Raw genomic sequence first — 16,707 nt, forward strand, 5'->3', positions numbered from 1 at the left:
AAAGCAAAGATCAATCTTTCAGAAAACCCCAACAAATGAGAATGCAGATGAAAGATTTAGAATCTGCGTCAGTAAAAGGTTCATATTTACAAAATATCAGAAGTCTAGAAACTTATATTTCTACACATTTCAATAAGTAAGCATATATCTTCAGTAACTGAAAAAAAAAATTGGGTAAATTTTGTAGCTGCCTTAGATTCTGCATACCCTTGTGTGTCCTTCTCGATCTTTATATTCAGAATAATCTGAATATTTATTTCCATATTCAATACGATATTCTTGCACAAATTCTGAAGTGAAAGGTCGACCTTGAGTAGCAATTGCAGTAATATTTCGCTTATCACGTAAATTTATAAGCAAATACTGACTGAAATCAGCTGATTTAGCAGTCCATGCTCCATTTCCTGAAAAAATTTTATAGCTGATATTTCACAAAGAAAATGCTAATTTAGTCATTAATACAAATAAACAAATGAAGCAAAACAAAATAAACAAAATAAAAATTTAAAAGTTTATGATTATATTAACTTGAAAAAAATTAAATTAAAAAAAGAAGGAAAGCATTTGTGCAATCATTTAATAAAATTAATTCCATTAAACAGGCATATAAATTAACATAAAATTACCATCCCTGTAATTAAATTAAAATATTGTAAAACAAACAAAAAAACAAAAATTAGCAACATAAATTGGCAGAATTAAGTGAAACACACACAGTACTATAATTTTGAAAGTTAAATCGTTCCTTATTTCTCAGATGAGAGTACAAAAATATACAGATGAAAAAGAATGCACTGTTTGACCTTCCAAACTACAGCATTACATATTTCACTCACATAACGGTCCTTCTTGCTGTTAATTGTCATCTTCTCTGAATTAGATTTATTTCGTTCACTTATTTTGGTATACCCTTACATACTTGAATCAAAGCACACAAAAACTTTGCAATGCAAATATAATATTAAATTTGCAATATTCTTAATGTTTGCTGGTATTCTAGAAGCTCTGTTAAGACACTATAACTGCAATGTCATTCACCCTAGGCACAGGTCGCATAACACCAGGTAACGAGAGGGGGTTCGTGGCTACTTATTTTAACATTCAAAGCTACCCCTTCAGATAACAAGAACATCTGGCTATCCACCACCTGCTAACATGCCTGGTAGCCACTCAAGCCCTGCACAGGGGACAAGACTCTGGTGACATTTGAAAATTTACACATAACAGATTGGGTGATTAAGTGCAAACTTTTCTGATACCAAATTCAATGAAGTATGAAAGTGTTCTAACTTTTATTAAGCTTTCTGCATACAACTGCACCAATGTCTGAAAAACCTTTTAGCAAAAAACTTACAGAAAATTTATAACTTTATCTCCATCTGTAGACATGGAGAAGAGCAATATTCATGTTAGTTTACTTACTTTATGATAAACTCTTCAGTTTTATTCAATGACTGGCTGTGTTTCTTCAACAGAAGTCTTATCATTTGGCTGTAAATTCAAAAATAAAAATAGCCATGCTAATGATATTTTGCTTGCTTCTACACAATTCTTTTGAATACTATTAAATTCTGTTTCACAGTTTAGAAATAAGGCATCCCAAACTGAAGCTTACATTTGGTCCCAAAATTAAAAGTTCTTCCAAGACAGTCTTCTTTCTTTATGGTGACAATCTCATTCAAAAGAGGATTTCTCTTAAATTAACAAGAGCTTCTTTAAATTTCTTTAACTTAAATAAAACTTTTTAAAACTTTACTTCTACTGATGAAGCGAGCAAGGTCACCTTTTTCAAATGAAAGAAGTATATAAATAGTGAAAGAGTTTCAATCACTGATGCTATAGTTTTGAGCTATTTTACACATTACTGTAATACGCAGAAAATTTTTATCATCTTGGTTATAATGCAAGTAATAACTTTCAGTGAAGAAAAATCGGTACTATTCGGTTTCGAGGGTGATAAAAAATCGCCAAACTATTGTTGATGCCAATGCTGCCAAAAATAATTGCGGCAAGAAAGGAAGTATAATAGTAAATAAATATCTAAGATTGATGTTTTAATTTAGATGAAAGGTTAATTTCATATAATACTTTTTTATTATTATAATTTATATCAAAAAGGCTAAACATGACTGAATGGAAGCATAAGAGTGAATAACTATTTCAGATTATTATTATAATTTATATAAAAATTGCTAAACATAACTGAATGGATGCCTGCATCGCTATTTCGCTACCGACTTATCGCTAAAGCATATTTTCATCTCGTTGGTTGTTCAAATGTAATGAACGATGCCTTTTTTTTTTTTTTTTAAATATTCTCGGTAAAGTGCAGATTCGCTCACGTATTTGTTTGCCGCTTTTTACAAGGGTGAAAACAATTGAATTTTTGTCAATTTTCTTTTACTTTTTAAGCGAAAATAGGTCGATGTGTACATAGATAAAGTCGAGGCCGGGTGCAGTGCCATTTTTGTGCTATTCTAGGATTTTTTTTTTAAGTGAAAATAGGTCGATGTGCACATGGATACCGAGTATGCGCAATTCTTAAAAACGCGTTAAGCAGTGGGTGATTCTGCACTTTACCCAAAATTCTATTGCCGAATTTTCGTCATGGGCAATTCCCAAATTGTTAAATCCATAGGATATCAAAAAAGGATTTAAAATCAAAAAAGGATTTAAAAATTAATCTAGTATGTCAATGGTGTCTTAAGAAATATAGAACTATATAAACTTATGCAATCAGAAATCAACGCATACGCTAGATTTGGCGCTTTTGCGCATACATATTCGCTGCAATTTTTTACGGCCCTCAAAATCGAATAATCTTTTTCAACAATTGAAAGAGTATAAAACATTTCCACATAGCATAAAAGTGACTTGAGTGAGCTTCTTATAATTTCAGGCCCCCGATATATTAGCTACATATATATATATAAATGTATGTAGCTTATCACGCCAGTAAGAACTTAAAAGGATCAATTGGATTTATTACGAGAATGAAAAGTGCATCCATAAAAGTTTGGTACATTTCTGTTATTAGGACTGAATTCAGAAATGTATGTATGTAATGTACTTACACACATACATACATACATGCATACAAAACGTACATTTCTGAATCCTGCCACAATAAAACAGAAGAGATAAGAAATTCAAATAAGAACTACAGTAGAAAAAAAATTAAATACAGTGCTTTTTAGCAAATATAGAAGTCCCTGTAAGATGGTATTTCAGTGTGTAAAGCAAGCATTCATAATTTTTATTACTATTGATATCACTATCAAAACTATTTAATTTAGAAAATGCAGTAGTGATTATTTTTCACGAAACTGACTATTGATACATGCAGAAATGTGTTCAATGGCCAAGTTTGCCTTTTTAATGTTTTTTTTTCACCCAGATATCATAACCTTATATAAAAGTTAAGGAATAAGTCTCATCTCTTCCTTGTCCACTAAAAAAAGAAAAATTCTAATTATATATCTCTCTATCGATTTGTTTTCTAGAGACATTTTTCAGGGTTGATAAGAAACCATAAATCATACTCAAAAAGAATAAAAAATTATTTCCAGGACACCCAAGGCCTCAGAATGAAGCTACATCAAACAGTTTCAAAGCATACAAAACAATTTTATGTATGTATGTAAGACAAATAAGTCAAACAGTTTTCAAAGCACTTGGCGTATTTTAATTTTGACAAAGTTTTTGTCATCATTGAAAAAAAATTTGTCAAGTTACTATATCTGCACAAATAATTAAACACTTCACTAAACAAAAAAAATTTTAATAAAACATACAATATAAAATATGTTGTACCTATGTCGAAACTTACCATTCAGTCTTGCTTTATCTGCACTTCTCTCATTTGATATTGAAGACGAAGCAGAAAATTTGGCATTTGCAAGCAAGGGTTCACTACATTCATCTGGGATGGAAAAAAAAATTACAAAATTCGTTAGTTACCTTCATATATTTATACTTCAGCCGCAGAATAATTCATCAATACTAATTTTTAATTAAGTAGCATATAATTTGTAAGATCAAGATGTTCAATATCAAATTTATGCATAAGCTTATTACGGGCTGTGATGGCACAGTTTTTAATAATGAAGCATATATATGTGCTTAGCTTTATGATGTCTCTTAAAAATTATTGTAGATTATCCTGTCAAATTTATACTGGTAAGTACCATGATTACCTATGGTGCAGAATTAAAAATGGATAAAGTTAATAGCTTGTCATACAATGTTTATTTGGTTCATGGTTTTATTTTTGCCATTCTAATATACCATATTTACTTGCAAATTTTCCCACCTAGCAGCGTATGGCTCTGAATTTTTTTTTTTTTTTATGTATTCATGTAGATTTCCCCTTCTTAAGGCATTCTTCAAAGCTATCTCCTCTATATTTTAAAATGGATGGTTAATCTTTGGATTATGATAACTTGGCGATTTTTTGGCAACCAACCCTGCTACAGCAACCTGCTAGTTTTTGTTTGGACGCCATTTTGTTTTCACGATGTAATAGCATGTTTTTGTTTTTTTTCCCCTCAACATTTTTTTACAACAATCTGCTAGCCGAATTACGCTTATGCTAGATCTTTTATGGAACAAAAGTGCTTAATTATGACGAAGATTAGGTGTGAAATTGGGAGAAAGTGCAGAATCGCAAACTGCTTGCCGCGTTTTTAAGAATTGCACATACATGGTATCCATGTACACGTCGACCTATTTTCACTTAAAAAAACATCCCAGAATTGCACAAAAATGGCATTTTATGCACACTCTTGACTTTATCCATGTATACTGGTAAAGTCTTAGCTAGTAACCTTTATCGCCTCACCAAAATGTCGCCAAACTACCCGTTACCATATTCCAAAGATTAGCCAAATGGATTTATCCATGTAGAAGGATGGAAACAAACAGGTTGGTTACATAGTTAGTTTTACCCTTGTGTAATGGGAATATGAGTCAGTTTCGCTTAAAAAGTCCTCCAGAAAATATCCCTTTCCTTATAAAGATAGCTTTCAGGCATTTTGCCATATTCAGATAACCTAGCCTAATCTAATTACTACACAAATGTCATAAAAAGTATGCAATGTCAATAAAATTAATATATTCTCTCCTGACAGTACAATAAAAAATTTCTTTTAATATTATTTTTAACTTTACCACAAAAGATACTATACTTTTTAAAGGAAATATTTGCATATTATAAAGAAATAATTAAACAGATGCTTTAATCAATCAATGAAATAGTGGATTACACTTTTTCAAAGGAAATTTTCTTATAAAGAAATAATGAAAAAGATGTTTTAAGGAATAAATGAAATAGTGGATAATTATTAATCTCATATGTATGCACGTGTATATATATTTTAAATTATATATACATATGTATATATATGCATGTATGTATGTATGTAAATGTATGCATACATACATACATTTCTAAATCCAGTCCTGATAATACAAGATTAGCCAATATTCAAATCCCGGTAAAATCCTGTATACAGTGCAGCCTTGGCATGATTTTGAAAATTATCACCAACACCAAAATGACCCATTTAACTACTTAACGTATATGTCCCGTTTACTGCTTATTATAAATTCGACAAAAGTAGCTAAGTCCCTTGTGCACCGGATACTAGGATTAAACCCAAATCTCTGTACTTTAGACAAAAAAAAAAAAAAATAACCACTAAAATGAATAATAACCAACATGATAAATGCCTTTATTTCAGCTATAAGCCACTACTGCTTAAACAGCAATATGACATGGATTGTAAAAGTTTCAAATATGTTAAAGAAGTTAATAATTCAGAATCATTAGCAAAATTAAACTATGAGGATGTTTAAATTTTGTAACTAATTACTTAAATAAGTTTCAAATTAAATTAGACATAATTTCTAAAATTTTAAATAGATTTATTGTATTGTAAGTGTACTAGGATAAAGGACTTCTGAATGGACTGAATACATTTTATATATATGCTGTTGAAATGATATATATATTTTATTCAACTATTAATTCCCTTTTTATAACCTAAAATAAAGAGCTATATTTTTAATGTTAATTTAATAATCATGTGTTATTAAGTGTTCTTTGCACTTCAGAACTACACTTCTTAAGAGTTCTGTGTACTTTCAAATAATGATTCAAGATGTCGGAATTTATTTAAAAAAAAAAGTTGTATGACATTAATGCCAATTCTAAAACTGAATACTTATGTTCAAAATATTATGCTTCGCTCAAATCTAGAATATTTAAATTTAAGCTACTATGCTTGGCTCATACCAAGAATATGTACTATATTTAAGCTTTTATGCTTCACCCACATCTATCCTTTTCTTACAATACAAGTACAACTGGAACGTAATTGCAATAGATACCTTATCTTTAGTGATAAGAGAGGCAGATAGTAATTTTGCACTTGCAACTCATTACGTTATGATACATATAATGTAGTGCAATTAAGTCCATGTATTTATACGTACCTTCAGCTTTTAAATATATGAAATCATACAAAAACAGAACTATTAGAAATAAAAACTTCATTTTCTCATAGTATATTTATTCTCAGAATATATATTTTAAATGCAAGTGCATGGTCCCGAAATTAGTTGATTACTTTTAAAACAAATTATCAAAACATCACATCCGCGCCCAAAGCATGTTTCCGACAAGTGTACACACCCAAACTGGGATGACGAACCGCGGTAAATTCCATCAAGGTTAATTTAAAAGTACAGAACTTATTTCATAATTAATTAGTCTTTGTTTCTTCAAATCCATTATACTACATTTCAAGCATGGTAATTTTATAACAATAGTCAGTATCGCAAAGATTTCGAATACTGAAATTCCTTATTCAAATTATCACAAAATATTGTATTTTTGTAACCTGTAACTGTAACGTGTTTTTTGTAAACATGGTCCCGAAGCGCCGAAATTTGTCGTGCGTTTATTATTAATAAACTAGGTATATTTAAGTTTTAAGATTTTGAATTATAATGTGTGAGTATTTGTGCTGCATAGTGTTTTTATTCGTTGCTTCAGTGGGAGGCTTCAGTTAATTGTGCACGGTTAATGCGAAAAACAAATGTTCACATATTTTCTGAAGCATCAGATTCGGCTGAAAAAATAAAATTGCTTTTCAGATAATTAGGAGTTTGAGCATATTTCAGTGTACCTTAAAAAGTAATTTTATTTTATTTGCACTAATATACAATTAGTTTTATATAAAAGTCATCCACCCATTTTATTACAGAATCAGATATTCAGATGTAAAATCATGTCGAAATAAATACTTTGAAAGGTTATATAACTGCGGGAATTTTCAGAAATTAAATTTATTCACATTATATATTGATCAGTAAAATTTTAGGTTTTTCAATCAGAGTACTAAAGGCTCAAAATTTTGTGTATGTGTAAAAAAACTTGTTTTCAGAAATGGATTTTTAAAGAAATGAATAAATAAGAACGATCTCGATAATAAAAAGTTCATCGCAGCGTCTACAGTACATAATGTTTTTGTAGGTAAGCTTTTTTAACTGCATTGCATTACCACTCAAAGAACAAGTACTTTTGTAAATAAAAAATGTTTACTGCGTGGCAATGACTTGATTTTTTCCCTCAACTTCTAAGTAAATATTATTACATTTTTTTTTTTTTTTTTTTTCATTTACTTGATGTCCTAATTTTTCCCTTAGGAAGCTTCAAAAAGAATGATTTTTTACAGTGGAAGTTCGCTACCCTTATGCAAAAGTTCTAAACCAGTTGTTTCTGTAACATTTTTATGCTGTATACTGATAAATTATGCACATTGAATTAAATTTTAAAAATAGGAACACATTTAATGGGAACTTTGAAATTTTCGACTGTATTCAGTAATTTAAAATCTCGATCAGAAGTTGACCAAAACAGTCTCAAATCCATTGAAAAATCTGTTTTCAAATTGTAACTCACTTAACTTTTAAATTGTAACTCGCTTAACTTTCAAATTGTATTTCTGGTGGTATGCATACCACAGAGCTGAGAAACACTGCTCTAAACCAAAGGGCCAATGTTGACGTTATGATGACTTTTATGCAATAGGCTAGATCAGTGCTCCGCAACCTTTTCTCATCTGCAACGCACAAAAAATCTTTCTGGAATTTCGTGGCACACCAAAGAGTTCCGAGTTATCAAGGAAGTGCCGAAAAATTCAAATGCTGACACACAATCACACACACAACCACACAACAGTGAAATATATAAAAACATTTAAAATAGACATTATTAAGGGAAAAAAAATGTCATTGTGTATTAAATACATGATAAAAAATTGCAAAATGTCAAATATATGTATTTGATTGCGGCACACCTATATCTTACTCATGGCACACCAGTGTGTCGCGGAGCACTGGGCTAGATACTAATGCTTTATGATGATGTGTTTATGCATTTAACTTTATTCCATATTTTATATACATACTATGTTCCTAAATTAAAAAATTGCAAAAACTAAAATAATCTAGGTGATAGCTTCTTTAGTTTGGTTAAAACACATTAATGATATATTTATATCAATAATCAATAGAATGAATGAAAGGAATAGAAATATGACAATAAACAATGAATAGAAATGTTTTGAAATAGAAATATTATATTTGAATTGTTTATTTCAGATAGAAATTGAAAAATACTTTGATATTAAATAAACCTTGGTCACTTTTTTGATTAGAGTATACTGAAGGGTAGCCTTTTTATTATTGCGAAGTTGTAGTTTCACTTATCGCTAAGTTGTTGTTTCATTTAAGGTAACCTGAGTAGTTGAATATTCCGTAAATATACTTTTACCTAGAATTGAGTGCTCCTTTGACTTTTTGAGTGAAAATATATCTATGTGTACATGGACAAAGTCAAGGGAGTGTGCAATGACAAGTTTGTGCAATTCTCTGATGTTTTTTTAAGTGAAAATAGGTCGACGTGTACATGGATAAAGTCAAGGGAGTGCGCAATGCCTAGTTTGTTGAATTCTGTGATTTTTTTTTAAGTGAAAATAGGTCAGTGTGTAAATGGATACTAGGTTTGTTCAAATCTTTGACTTTTTATTTTGTCTTTGTGTAGCGGCGATTTGTGGTGCTAATATCATCGCTACACAAATCCAAAATAATAAGTCAAAGAATTGCACAAACTTGGTATCCATGTAGCTCCAATTTTCGCCAAGGGGTACCCGTAAATATACTTTTACTTTTTTTTAAAATTAAATTACACACTGTAAAATATCATAAGGTATTTCAAGTTCCTTACTTATTTATTACAATGGAATTTGTTATGATTTTTTTTTTTTTTTTTTTTCCTAAACTTGAAGTTAATTTTCTGCAAATTGACTTAATTTTTATGTATTCTGCAAAGATCTTGGCCATTCACAGTTTTAATTATTTCTGTTTTAGTAAAGAACAGGTTATTAAAATAAATATAAGATTTTTTTTTTTTTACAACATTGAAATAACTTCCAGAAATATATTAAACTATAGCCTATACTTGTTGGATAATTCTTTGGCTAATTTGTGCCTGAGCAATTTTGCTGTACATGTTATAATCTTATGACTTAAAATCTATAGTCATACATTTTTTCAATTTTAATTACTTATTTCCAATTTAGTTGTTTACTCATTAATATTGGCAGTAGCATAATATGATAAATATTATCAGCAAAGCTTGAAATAATTACATTTCCATTTCGAAGCTATCATCTCATATCATAGACATTCTTCAGTATTTTTTCTTTAAGCATTAGGGCTGTTATAGATTTTTGAATTAAAAACTTTGCAAATAGAAGCAAAGAAGTCTTTATCAATAAGTTGAAATAAAGCATATATTGATTATTCCAAGAAAAATTAAATTTGGTTTCAAGTTCACAGAAATTGAATACATTTAGATTGAACCAAGTAACTAAAACATAGATTTTTTAGCCAAATTAACATATCAGATTTTAAAATTCTCTTTTAAAATATCTACTTGTTGCTTTCTTATCTCAAATTATTGCAGTAATCTAATAGTTAACTTGTCTGTACTAGATATCAAACTTTCAAATCTGATGAACAAAGACCGTCTAGTAATATATTAGCTTCAACTTTGTATCAGGTTACATAATGAGTTCCGAGATCTAACATTTCCAAAAGCCAGTCCATCTAATCTGTCGCCATTATATAAATTTATTTACTTTTCAGCTTTTAGTTTTTTTTTTACTATTCAGAAAAGAATATGGTATTATGTATTAATTTTTTTTTGGCATCCAATTTATTTTATCACTAAATTTATTCTGTTAAAAGTTTATTTTATCATCATCTGTTAAGATATACAAACAATTGCTTTCACTGAGAGTTCACTGAGAAGCTTATGAAACAATTGGTGCAAATTCTGTTATCACCAGTAATAATTTATTTGGAACTAAAGGAAAAAGAGAGAGAGCAAAAAGAAATAAGATCCAAATGGAAAAATAACGTACCCAGTTTTTTATCATCTAACTACTAGCATGTAATAATTAAAAGGAAAGCATCAAATATTACAAAAGTTATCAGAATAAGTCAAACTGAACAGTAAGAAAGTTTGACTTAATTTTGGCTTTTTGCGATGAAAAAGGCCAAAATAATAACTATGCAATAAAACAGGGTTGTTACGTAAGGGGCCATTTAAAATGTTTACAGTGTAACTGCGGCCATAGGCTGTTATAGTTTACCAAAAACTTCTTTGAATGTATGATAAGAAATAGTGTTTTGTTCATAGAAAAGTTCATGTACATGAAAACTTGCAAAAACTGAATTTGGCTGACATAGGATGTTGACATACTTCCTAGAGACAAAATTTACAATGTGCCATTATCCATTTCATCATAATGCACGTTATAAAGCAAGCAGAGTTGTAGTATCTTTTGATCGATAAGTGCAGTTTCAGTATTGTGCATTCTTAGATTAGAAAGTGATCCCTATTTTAACACAATTACCTTAGATTATCTTATATATCAGATTTTTCATCCTGTGACCTCTCTTTTCTTTCTTGGCCTTATTTGTTCAATGTTTTGAGACAATTCAAACTATCTAAAATCATATAAAAATGACAGCTACCTAAAGAAGCATACAACCAATGCTTTTAATAATGTCCGAAACAGTTAAGCAAATGTGTGTGCTTGAATAAATTCACCTGAAAGGAAACTAAGTGATAATTTTTTTACATTTGAAATAGAATTATACTACAAGCATTTCTCATAAACATTTTGAACAAAGAGAATTAACATTCTACTCTGATAGAAAAAGAGGTCATGCATATTTTTATGTATTTTTATTTTGGTAGTCAATTGGTACGCAATCTACCACTTTTTTAGGTGACAGTACTAAAATTGGTTGTTGTTTTAATCATTACTTTTCCCATCAATGAAGGTTACTTAAAGGTGATAGGCATCAGTCATTTAGTTTAAATAGGGCACAATGTGAAGGCGACTGATATCACCCCCCCTAATCCCTCTAACATGAAATTGATTATTTAGAAATGCATTTATGTCGTATTGGAATCAAGGATTCATCTTGTTGCCTTTATGTCATCAGAGTGACATGGGTGGCAACCATCTCAATAACTGCCTCATTATTATTTAAAAATTTTTTAATGACAACTCTTTTGATGCTAGTTTTAATTCTTATTTTCATTCGTCATTTTACTGGGCTGCTTGTTGCTTAATGGCAGAAGTGCCAAGGACAGGTGTAGGTTTTTAAAAAAAATCTTTTCCTGACCATTTTCAAATTTAAAAATAATATTTCAATTGCGCCATCTAAGAAATGAGTAACAAACTAAATGCAATAGATTATACACTACACGATTACCTATTTCCCCCCTTATTTGGTATACTTTTATTTTTTCTACAAATTTTATTTAATTTCCAAGCCTTAGAATTTTCTTTTAATTTTAAAGAGCAGTCTATGGGTCATATATTGGAGAAATTCACAAGAATGCTGCTGTTATACTCTTATGTTCGATAAAGATCTCTGTTTTATGTTGTAAAGTTCACAAAACTACAGGATAATGAAGTTAAAATAAAATTTCTCAAACGAGACCAAAACAAGATAGATTGGAAAATATAAACTTTCAATACATCTGTAAGGTTGCTAAAGTGAAAAGTGTTATTTATGAATCCTGCAAAATATTCTCTAATAATTATATTTTTGTAGAATAAGAGAATAAATTTTCTACCTGTCCTTGCAAACTTGTATTAAGATTAAGTGACTCGGGAGTTATTCCAAACCTGGAATTTTTCCTGGTCATTTAAAAATTATAGTTATTAAAATTACAAGTACATTTATATTGAAGTAAGCATTATTATTTGGACATCAAGAAGTCCTTGTTTCTCATCAAAATTACCTTATTAGTTGTTATAATTAATTTAAGTTCTTGATTTTTAACAAGTAATTAACCTAAAGCTGGTTATAAATTTTCCATGTGTATTCAAAAATTTATAGTTTTTATCGAAATTTTAAAATGATTCATTTTATTATAGTTTTTGCTGCCATCATGTGAATGCAGTATATTATTTAAATAATAATTCCACTTTCAGACTATCAAAATACAAAATAATTATTAGGAAATTTGGTAATTAAGTGGTAATAATTTTACATGTAACCAGTTTAACAATTTATTCATATTTGGCCATAATATAGTATTGTTCCTATGACAATAGATGCATTTTTCACAGGAGGTTCAGTTGAAGGATTTTACTTGTGTAATAACAAATTAATTTATTATTTATTAGTAAATTACATTGTGTAATAACAAAGTGCTTTATGTGATTTTGGTAAAAAGTGCTGAGAATTCAAAAGTAGCTTATCACAGAAGCCTGTAAAACTTTATTATGAAGCTTATCAGTATAACAGCTTTGTAGCTGGGGTGACATATATAAAATAAATTCTATTTAAATGTTATCTAACAAAAATGAAATATTCTTTATCTTTAGCCCAACAGGAAGATAATAAACATTTGTAACTATAAATAAGTAAAGTATTACTATGCTGAGATCGTTGGGAGTTTCATGTAATTGGCACTCACGAAGTTGTTGATTATTTTAACCACTGCAAATTATCTGCTATTACTTTCTTAGATTTTTTTCCCTCCCATTATTAATTTAAAATTTTTAACATTCTGATTTAGGGTGTGGTGTAACTCATGCATAATAACTCTGAATCTCAATCTCAATGGAAAGAATGGTTTCCTCACTGTATTATAAATGGAGGTTTGTATTTTATTTTATATTTTTATTGCACATAGCAACTTTTCCCATAATATAAAAAGCATTCATATATTATAAGAACATTTTAAAATAGAGTACAAATTTTGAAATTTTAACTTTGTAATTATCATTTACTCTACCTCCATTAAATAATTATTAAATTCTTTAAAACTTTTAACTGGTTTTTAGCAAATGTGATTTAACTAGCTCCTCAAAAATACATTTATATTATTAAAAAGACTAACTTAAAAAGAATCTTAAAGTCTTAAAAAGAATGAAGTTTTAAGTATGAAAATTTTAAATGATTCAGGCAAAAAGTCTGTTATATGTGTCATTGTTTAGATTTTACATACAAATTGTTTTTAAAAAAATTCCTCTTTTTAGTAGCTTTAATTAAATTGATTCAGTTGGTTTATCTAAAAATGTTTCGTAATTGTATAAGATATTTTGGAAGAAAAAGAATACTTTTAGGTAGTCTCCGCCAAGGTGGTTAGTATTTAAAATGCCTTCCTTAGCCCCTCCCCCCAAAAGAAAATTATCTTTTTATTAAAACAAAGTTTTAATTGATAAAACTTAGTATATGAACCTTAAACTACATGTATGACTAACTTTTTTATTATTTCAACGGGGAGTTTTTATAAATATATCACTCTTCAAAAATTGAATGGCTTCAAAAATTACAGAAAGATTTTACTTGAAAAACATGATTTTATAATCTTCCATTCAATAATAACGACTGTATTTTTTAAGTTATTGATATTAAAATTAGTTTATTTCTACAGAGATAAAATAATTACAATTTTTGTATTAAGTATTTTGAACCCAAGCTATTAGAATTATTTAAACTTGACGGTAATCCGTTTTTTCTTCCATCATGTTTATTTAAGTATTCAACTCTCTCCTTGCTGGTGCTTACATTATTTAATTATATTGTTTAAACTTTTCTTGTATTAAATTAAACTTGTTGTTATAAAAGCATTAGATTCAGTTAATAAATGCTGTTCATTTGAAAATGTTGAAAATATTTCAAGAATTTTTAATTTTTAATTGATTTTATTCAGGAACTGAAAATACATGAGAAATTTCTCACAGATTGTAACTACTTATGAAATGAACAAGGCTCGTTCTCATTTTCATAATGCTAACTTTTGGGAAGATTTTATACTTGAATTTTTTTGTTTCAATGAATTCTGTTCTTTTGTGCAAGTTACTTGTCTGCTTTTTCAGGTGAAATCTCACAATGTTTTCTGAGATTGGTAAATACTTATCAGTGTTCTCTTTCAACACTATGTTTTTTGGTGCTAGGTCAGCCAGTTCATTCACCAATATATTAGAGTAAATGGGATCCAACCATGTTGAAGTTTGACTTTTCATTAGATATTATTTATTTTATCTTTTGAATAGTACTATAAAGCTTTAGTTTAAACTTGTGAGAGCCTGGGATACACTTTTGTAACATATTTTGATTGTATCTGTCTAAAGTAATCTTGCTCTGCATTTACTCTTCTGATTGCTTGAAAGTATACAGAATTGTTTTTAGAGGGTATTTGCATTATACTTATCTCCTATTATGTTTCAGCACTCTTTCCTGTGATTGCTGCACTTTTTAAAATTTATTGCCTGGTTGAATAAGATCCTTGGAAATTGGTGTTTCAATTCCATATGGATATAATAAGCTTGTTAAGTGTTCTCTCCTCAGAACAATTTTATCATATGTAATATAGGTATGAATCAAGTTCTTTGGAAAATGTTGCATGAAGCCATTTATTTGAAAATATTCATTCAAAGATTTATTTGATATTAATTTAAGATTTGATTTGCACATGTTTGCTAATAAGAAGCTATCTTGCCTAATATATCGTTTGATATTAATTACAGACACAGTAAGTGCTCCAATTTGTTACTGTTGTAGAACTTGCATTTATTTTCAAATATTTCTAGCTTTGATATCACATTCTCAACATTCCTAAAAAATAAAAACCCTGCTGTTATATATTTTCTGTTGTATGTATTATAGACAGGTAGGGAAAATGCTCATTTTATGATAACAGGCAAATTCCATGAGTTTAAAGTCATCTGTCAGCATTATTATCATTATTTTCTACATATTTGCCACTTAACAGAATTATGATTTTTTTTATTTGTTTTCTTCCAATATCTACAAATATGATTATTCTGAATATGATTTATCTCTTGATTTAAATTATTGTCTTTTATTCTGAATATGATTTATCTCTTGATTTAAATTATTGTCTTAATGAAAAATTTATATTTACTTCCAAAACATGATTAAATGCATTATGATTTCTAAGATTCATGTATTTGTTTTTTAGAACATCCATTTTGCCTTTTAATCTTGAATCAGCTACTTAATAAAGAGAATGAACATTTTCTAAAGAAAAACTGGAGAAATGGTAAGTATACTTACTTATGATTACAATTTATTAATATCTTTGAAATATATTGATATATTTGTAATGAAACTTCCAAATTTTAATGTACTAAGTATATCTGTAATTTTATATATTTCCTATTCACATAATTTTCTCCTTTCAATTTTTAGATGATAAAATTAGTTGAAAAAAGAATGAAAACATGTGAGGAAATATGGTATTTAAGTATGTTATATAAAAGAGTTTCAGAATAAATTTATCTGTATTTTGTAATTGCAGCTGCAATCCGCATTGCTGTTGATGGGGGTGCTTGCCAGCTGAAAAGTATATCAGATGAAGAATTGAACTTGATACCTGATGTGATATGTGGAGATTTTGATTCAGTTACACCTGATGTTCTTGATTACTATCAGAACAAGGTTAAAATAATTTTCTTTAAAATCTCTTAATTTAAATGCCCTGCATTGTGAAAAATATTTTGGACCCCCCCCCCAAAAAAAAAAAAAGTATTGAGTAGCAAACAGTGTCTTGAGTAGTGACAGCCTTTCAAGCTTTTCAAGTTGGTAATAAATGATTTTTGAAAGTACTTTGGGGTAACTCCTGACACTGAATTAACCCTCAGAGACTTCTAGAAATATTTTTATGTCCTTCATTGCTTAACTGTCACTAACAAAGTCTGCCAAGCAAACAATGTCTCAAGTAATGACTGTGCAAGCTGGCAATAAATGATTTTTAAAAGTGCTTTAACCTCTAATACTAAATTAACCCTTAGAAACTTCTGGAAATATTTTTATTCATTCATTATTTAATTGTCATTAACAAAGCCTGGCAATGAGTGACTTATAGGACCATGAGTTCAGCATGAAAGAAATTATGGCCTGATTGTATTACAGGCAAAATCTTTGATAGCAGTAATACTGAGAATTTTTTCATTATTAATGACGATATATATCTAGGCAAAACTAGTGACTAGAAAAATAACAGTAAAGACATGGAAATACTAGAAAACCACAAAAATGAGCTCAATATTAAAGAGCTAAAACATATTCAAATGTGGA

The 16,707-nt window shown here is 28.8% G+C and overlaps 2 protein-coding genes across 4 annotated transcripts in view; one reads left to right on the plus strand and one right to left on the minus strand.

The window, feature by feature from the left end:
- Positions 1-6,712, minus strand: part of Nrx-IV (neurexin-4) — a 76,757-nt gene extending 70,045 nt beyond the window's left edge. The window contains exons 1-3 of one of the 3 annotated variants that reach the window (XM_035365426.2): positions 6,496-6,711; positions 3,830-3,922; positions 208-404 (exon numbers count right to left, since the gene is read on the minus strand). In XM_035365426.2, the coding sequence (XP_035221317.1) occupies positions 208-404; positions 3,830-3,922; positions 6,496-6,556 (351 nt within the window). In that variant the 5' untranslated portion in view covers positions 6,557-6,711. Of the gene's footprint in view, positions 1-207; positions 405-3,829; positions 3,923-6,495 lie in introns of those variants that run through there. The other 2 variants (XM_035365428.2, XM_085807874.1) reach the window with 2 other exon arrangements.
- A 211-nt stretch (positions 6,713-6,923) lies between these two features.
- LOC118194212 (thiamine pyrophosphokinase 1) overlaps positions 6,924-16,707 on the plus strand; it is a 33,825-nt gene continuing 24,041 nt past the window's right edge. Inside the window, exons 1-4 of the mRNA XM_035365429.2 lie at positions 6,924-6,980; positions 13,178-13,259; positions 15,590-15,670; positions 15,929-16,068. Of these exons, the coding sequence (XP_035221320.1) occupies positions 13,193-13,259; positions 15,590-15,670; positions 15,929-16,068 (288 nt within the window). The 5' untranslated portion in view covers positions 6,924-6,980; positions 13,178-13,192. The remainder of the gene's footprint in view (positions 6,981-13,177; positions 13,260-15,589; positions 15,671-15,928; positions 16,069-16,707) is intronic.

The sequence above is a fragment of the Stegodyphus dumicola genome, chromosome 1 (genome assembly GCF_044657685.1).
Source record: "Stegodyphus dumicola isolate Sdum_Otavi_A_Nest chromosome 1, ASM4465768v1".
In the NCBI taxonomy this organism is placed as follows: Eukaryota; Metazoa; Arthropoda; class Arachnida; order Araneae; family Eresidae; genus Stegodyphus; species Stegodyphus dumicola.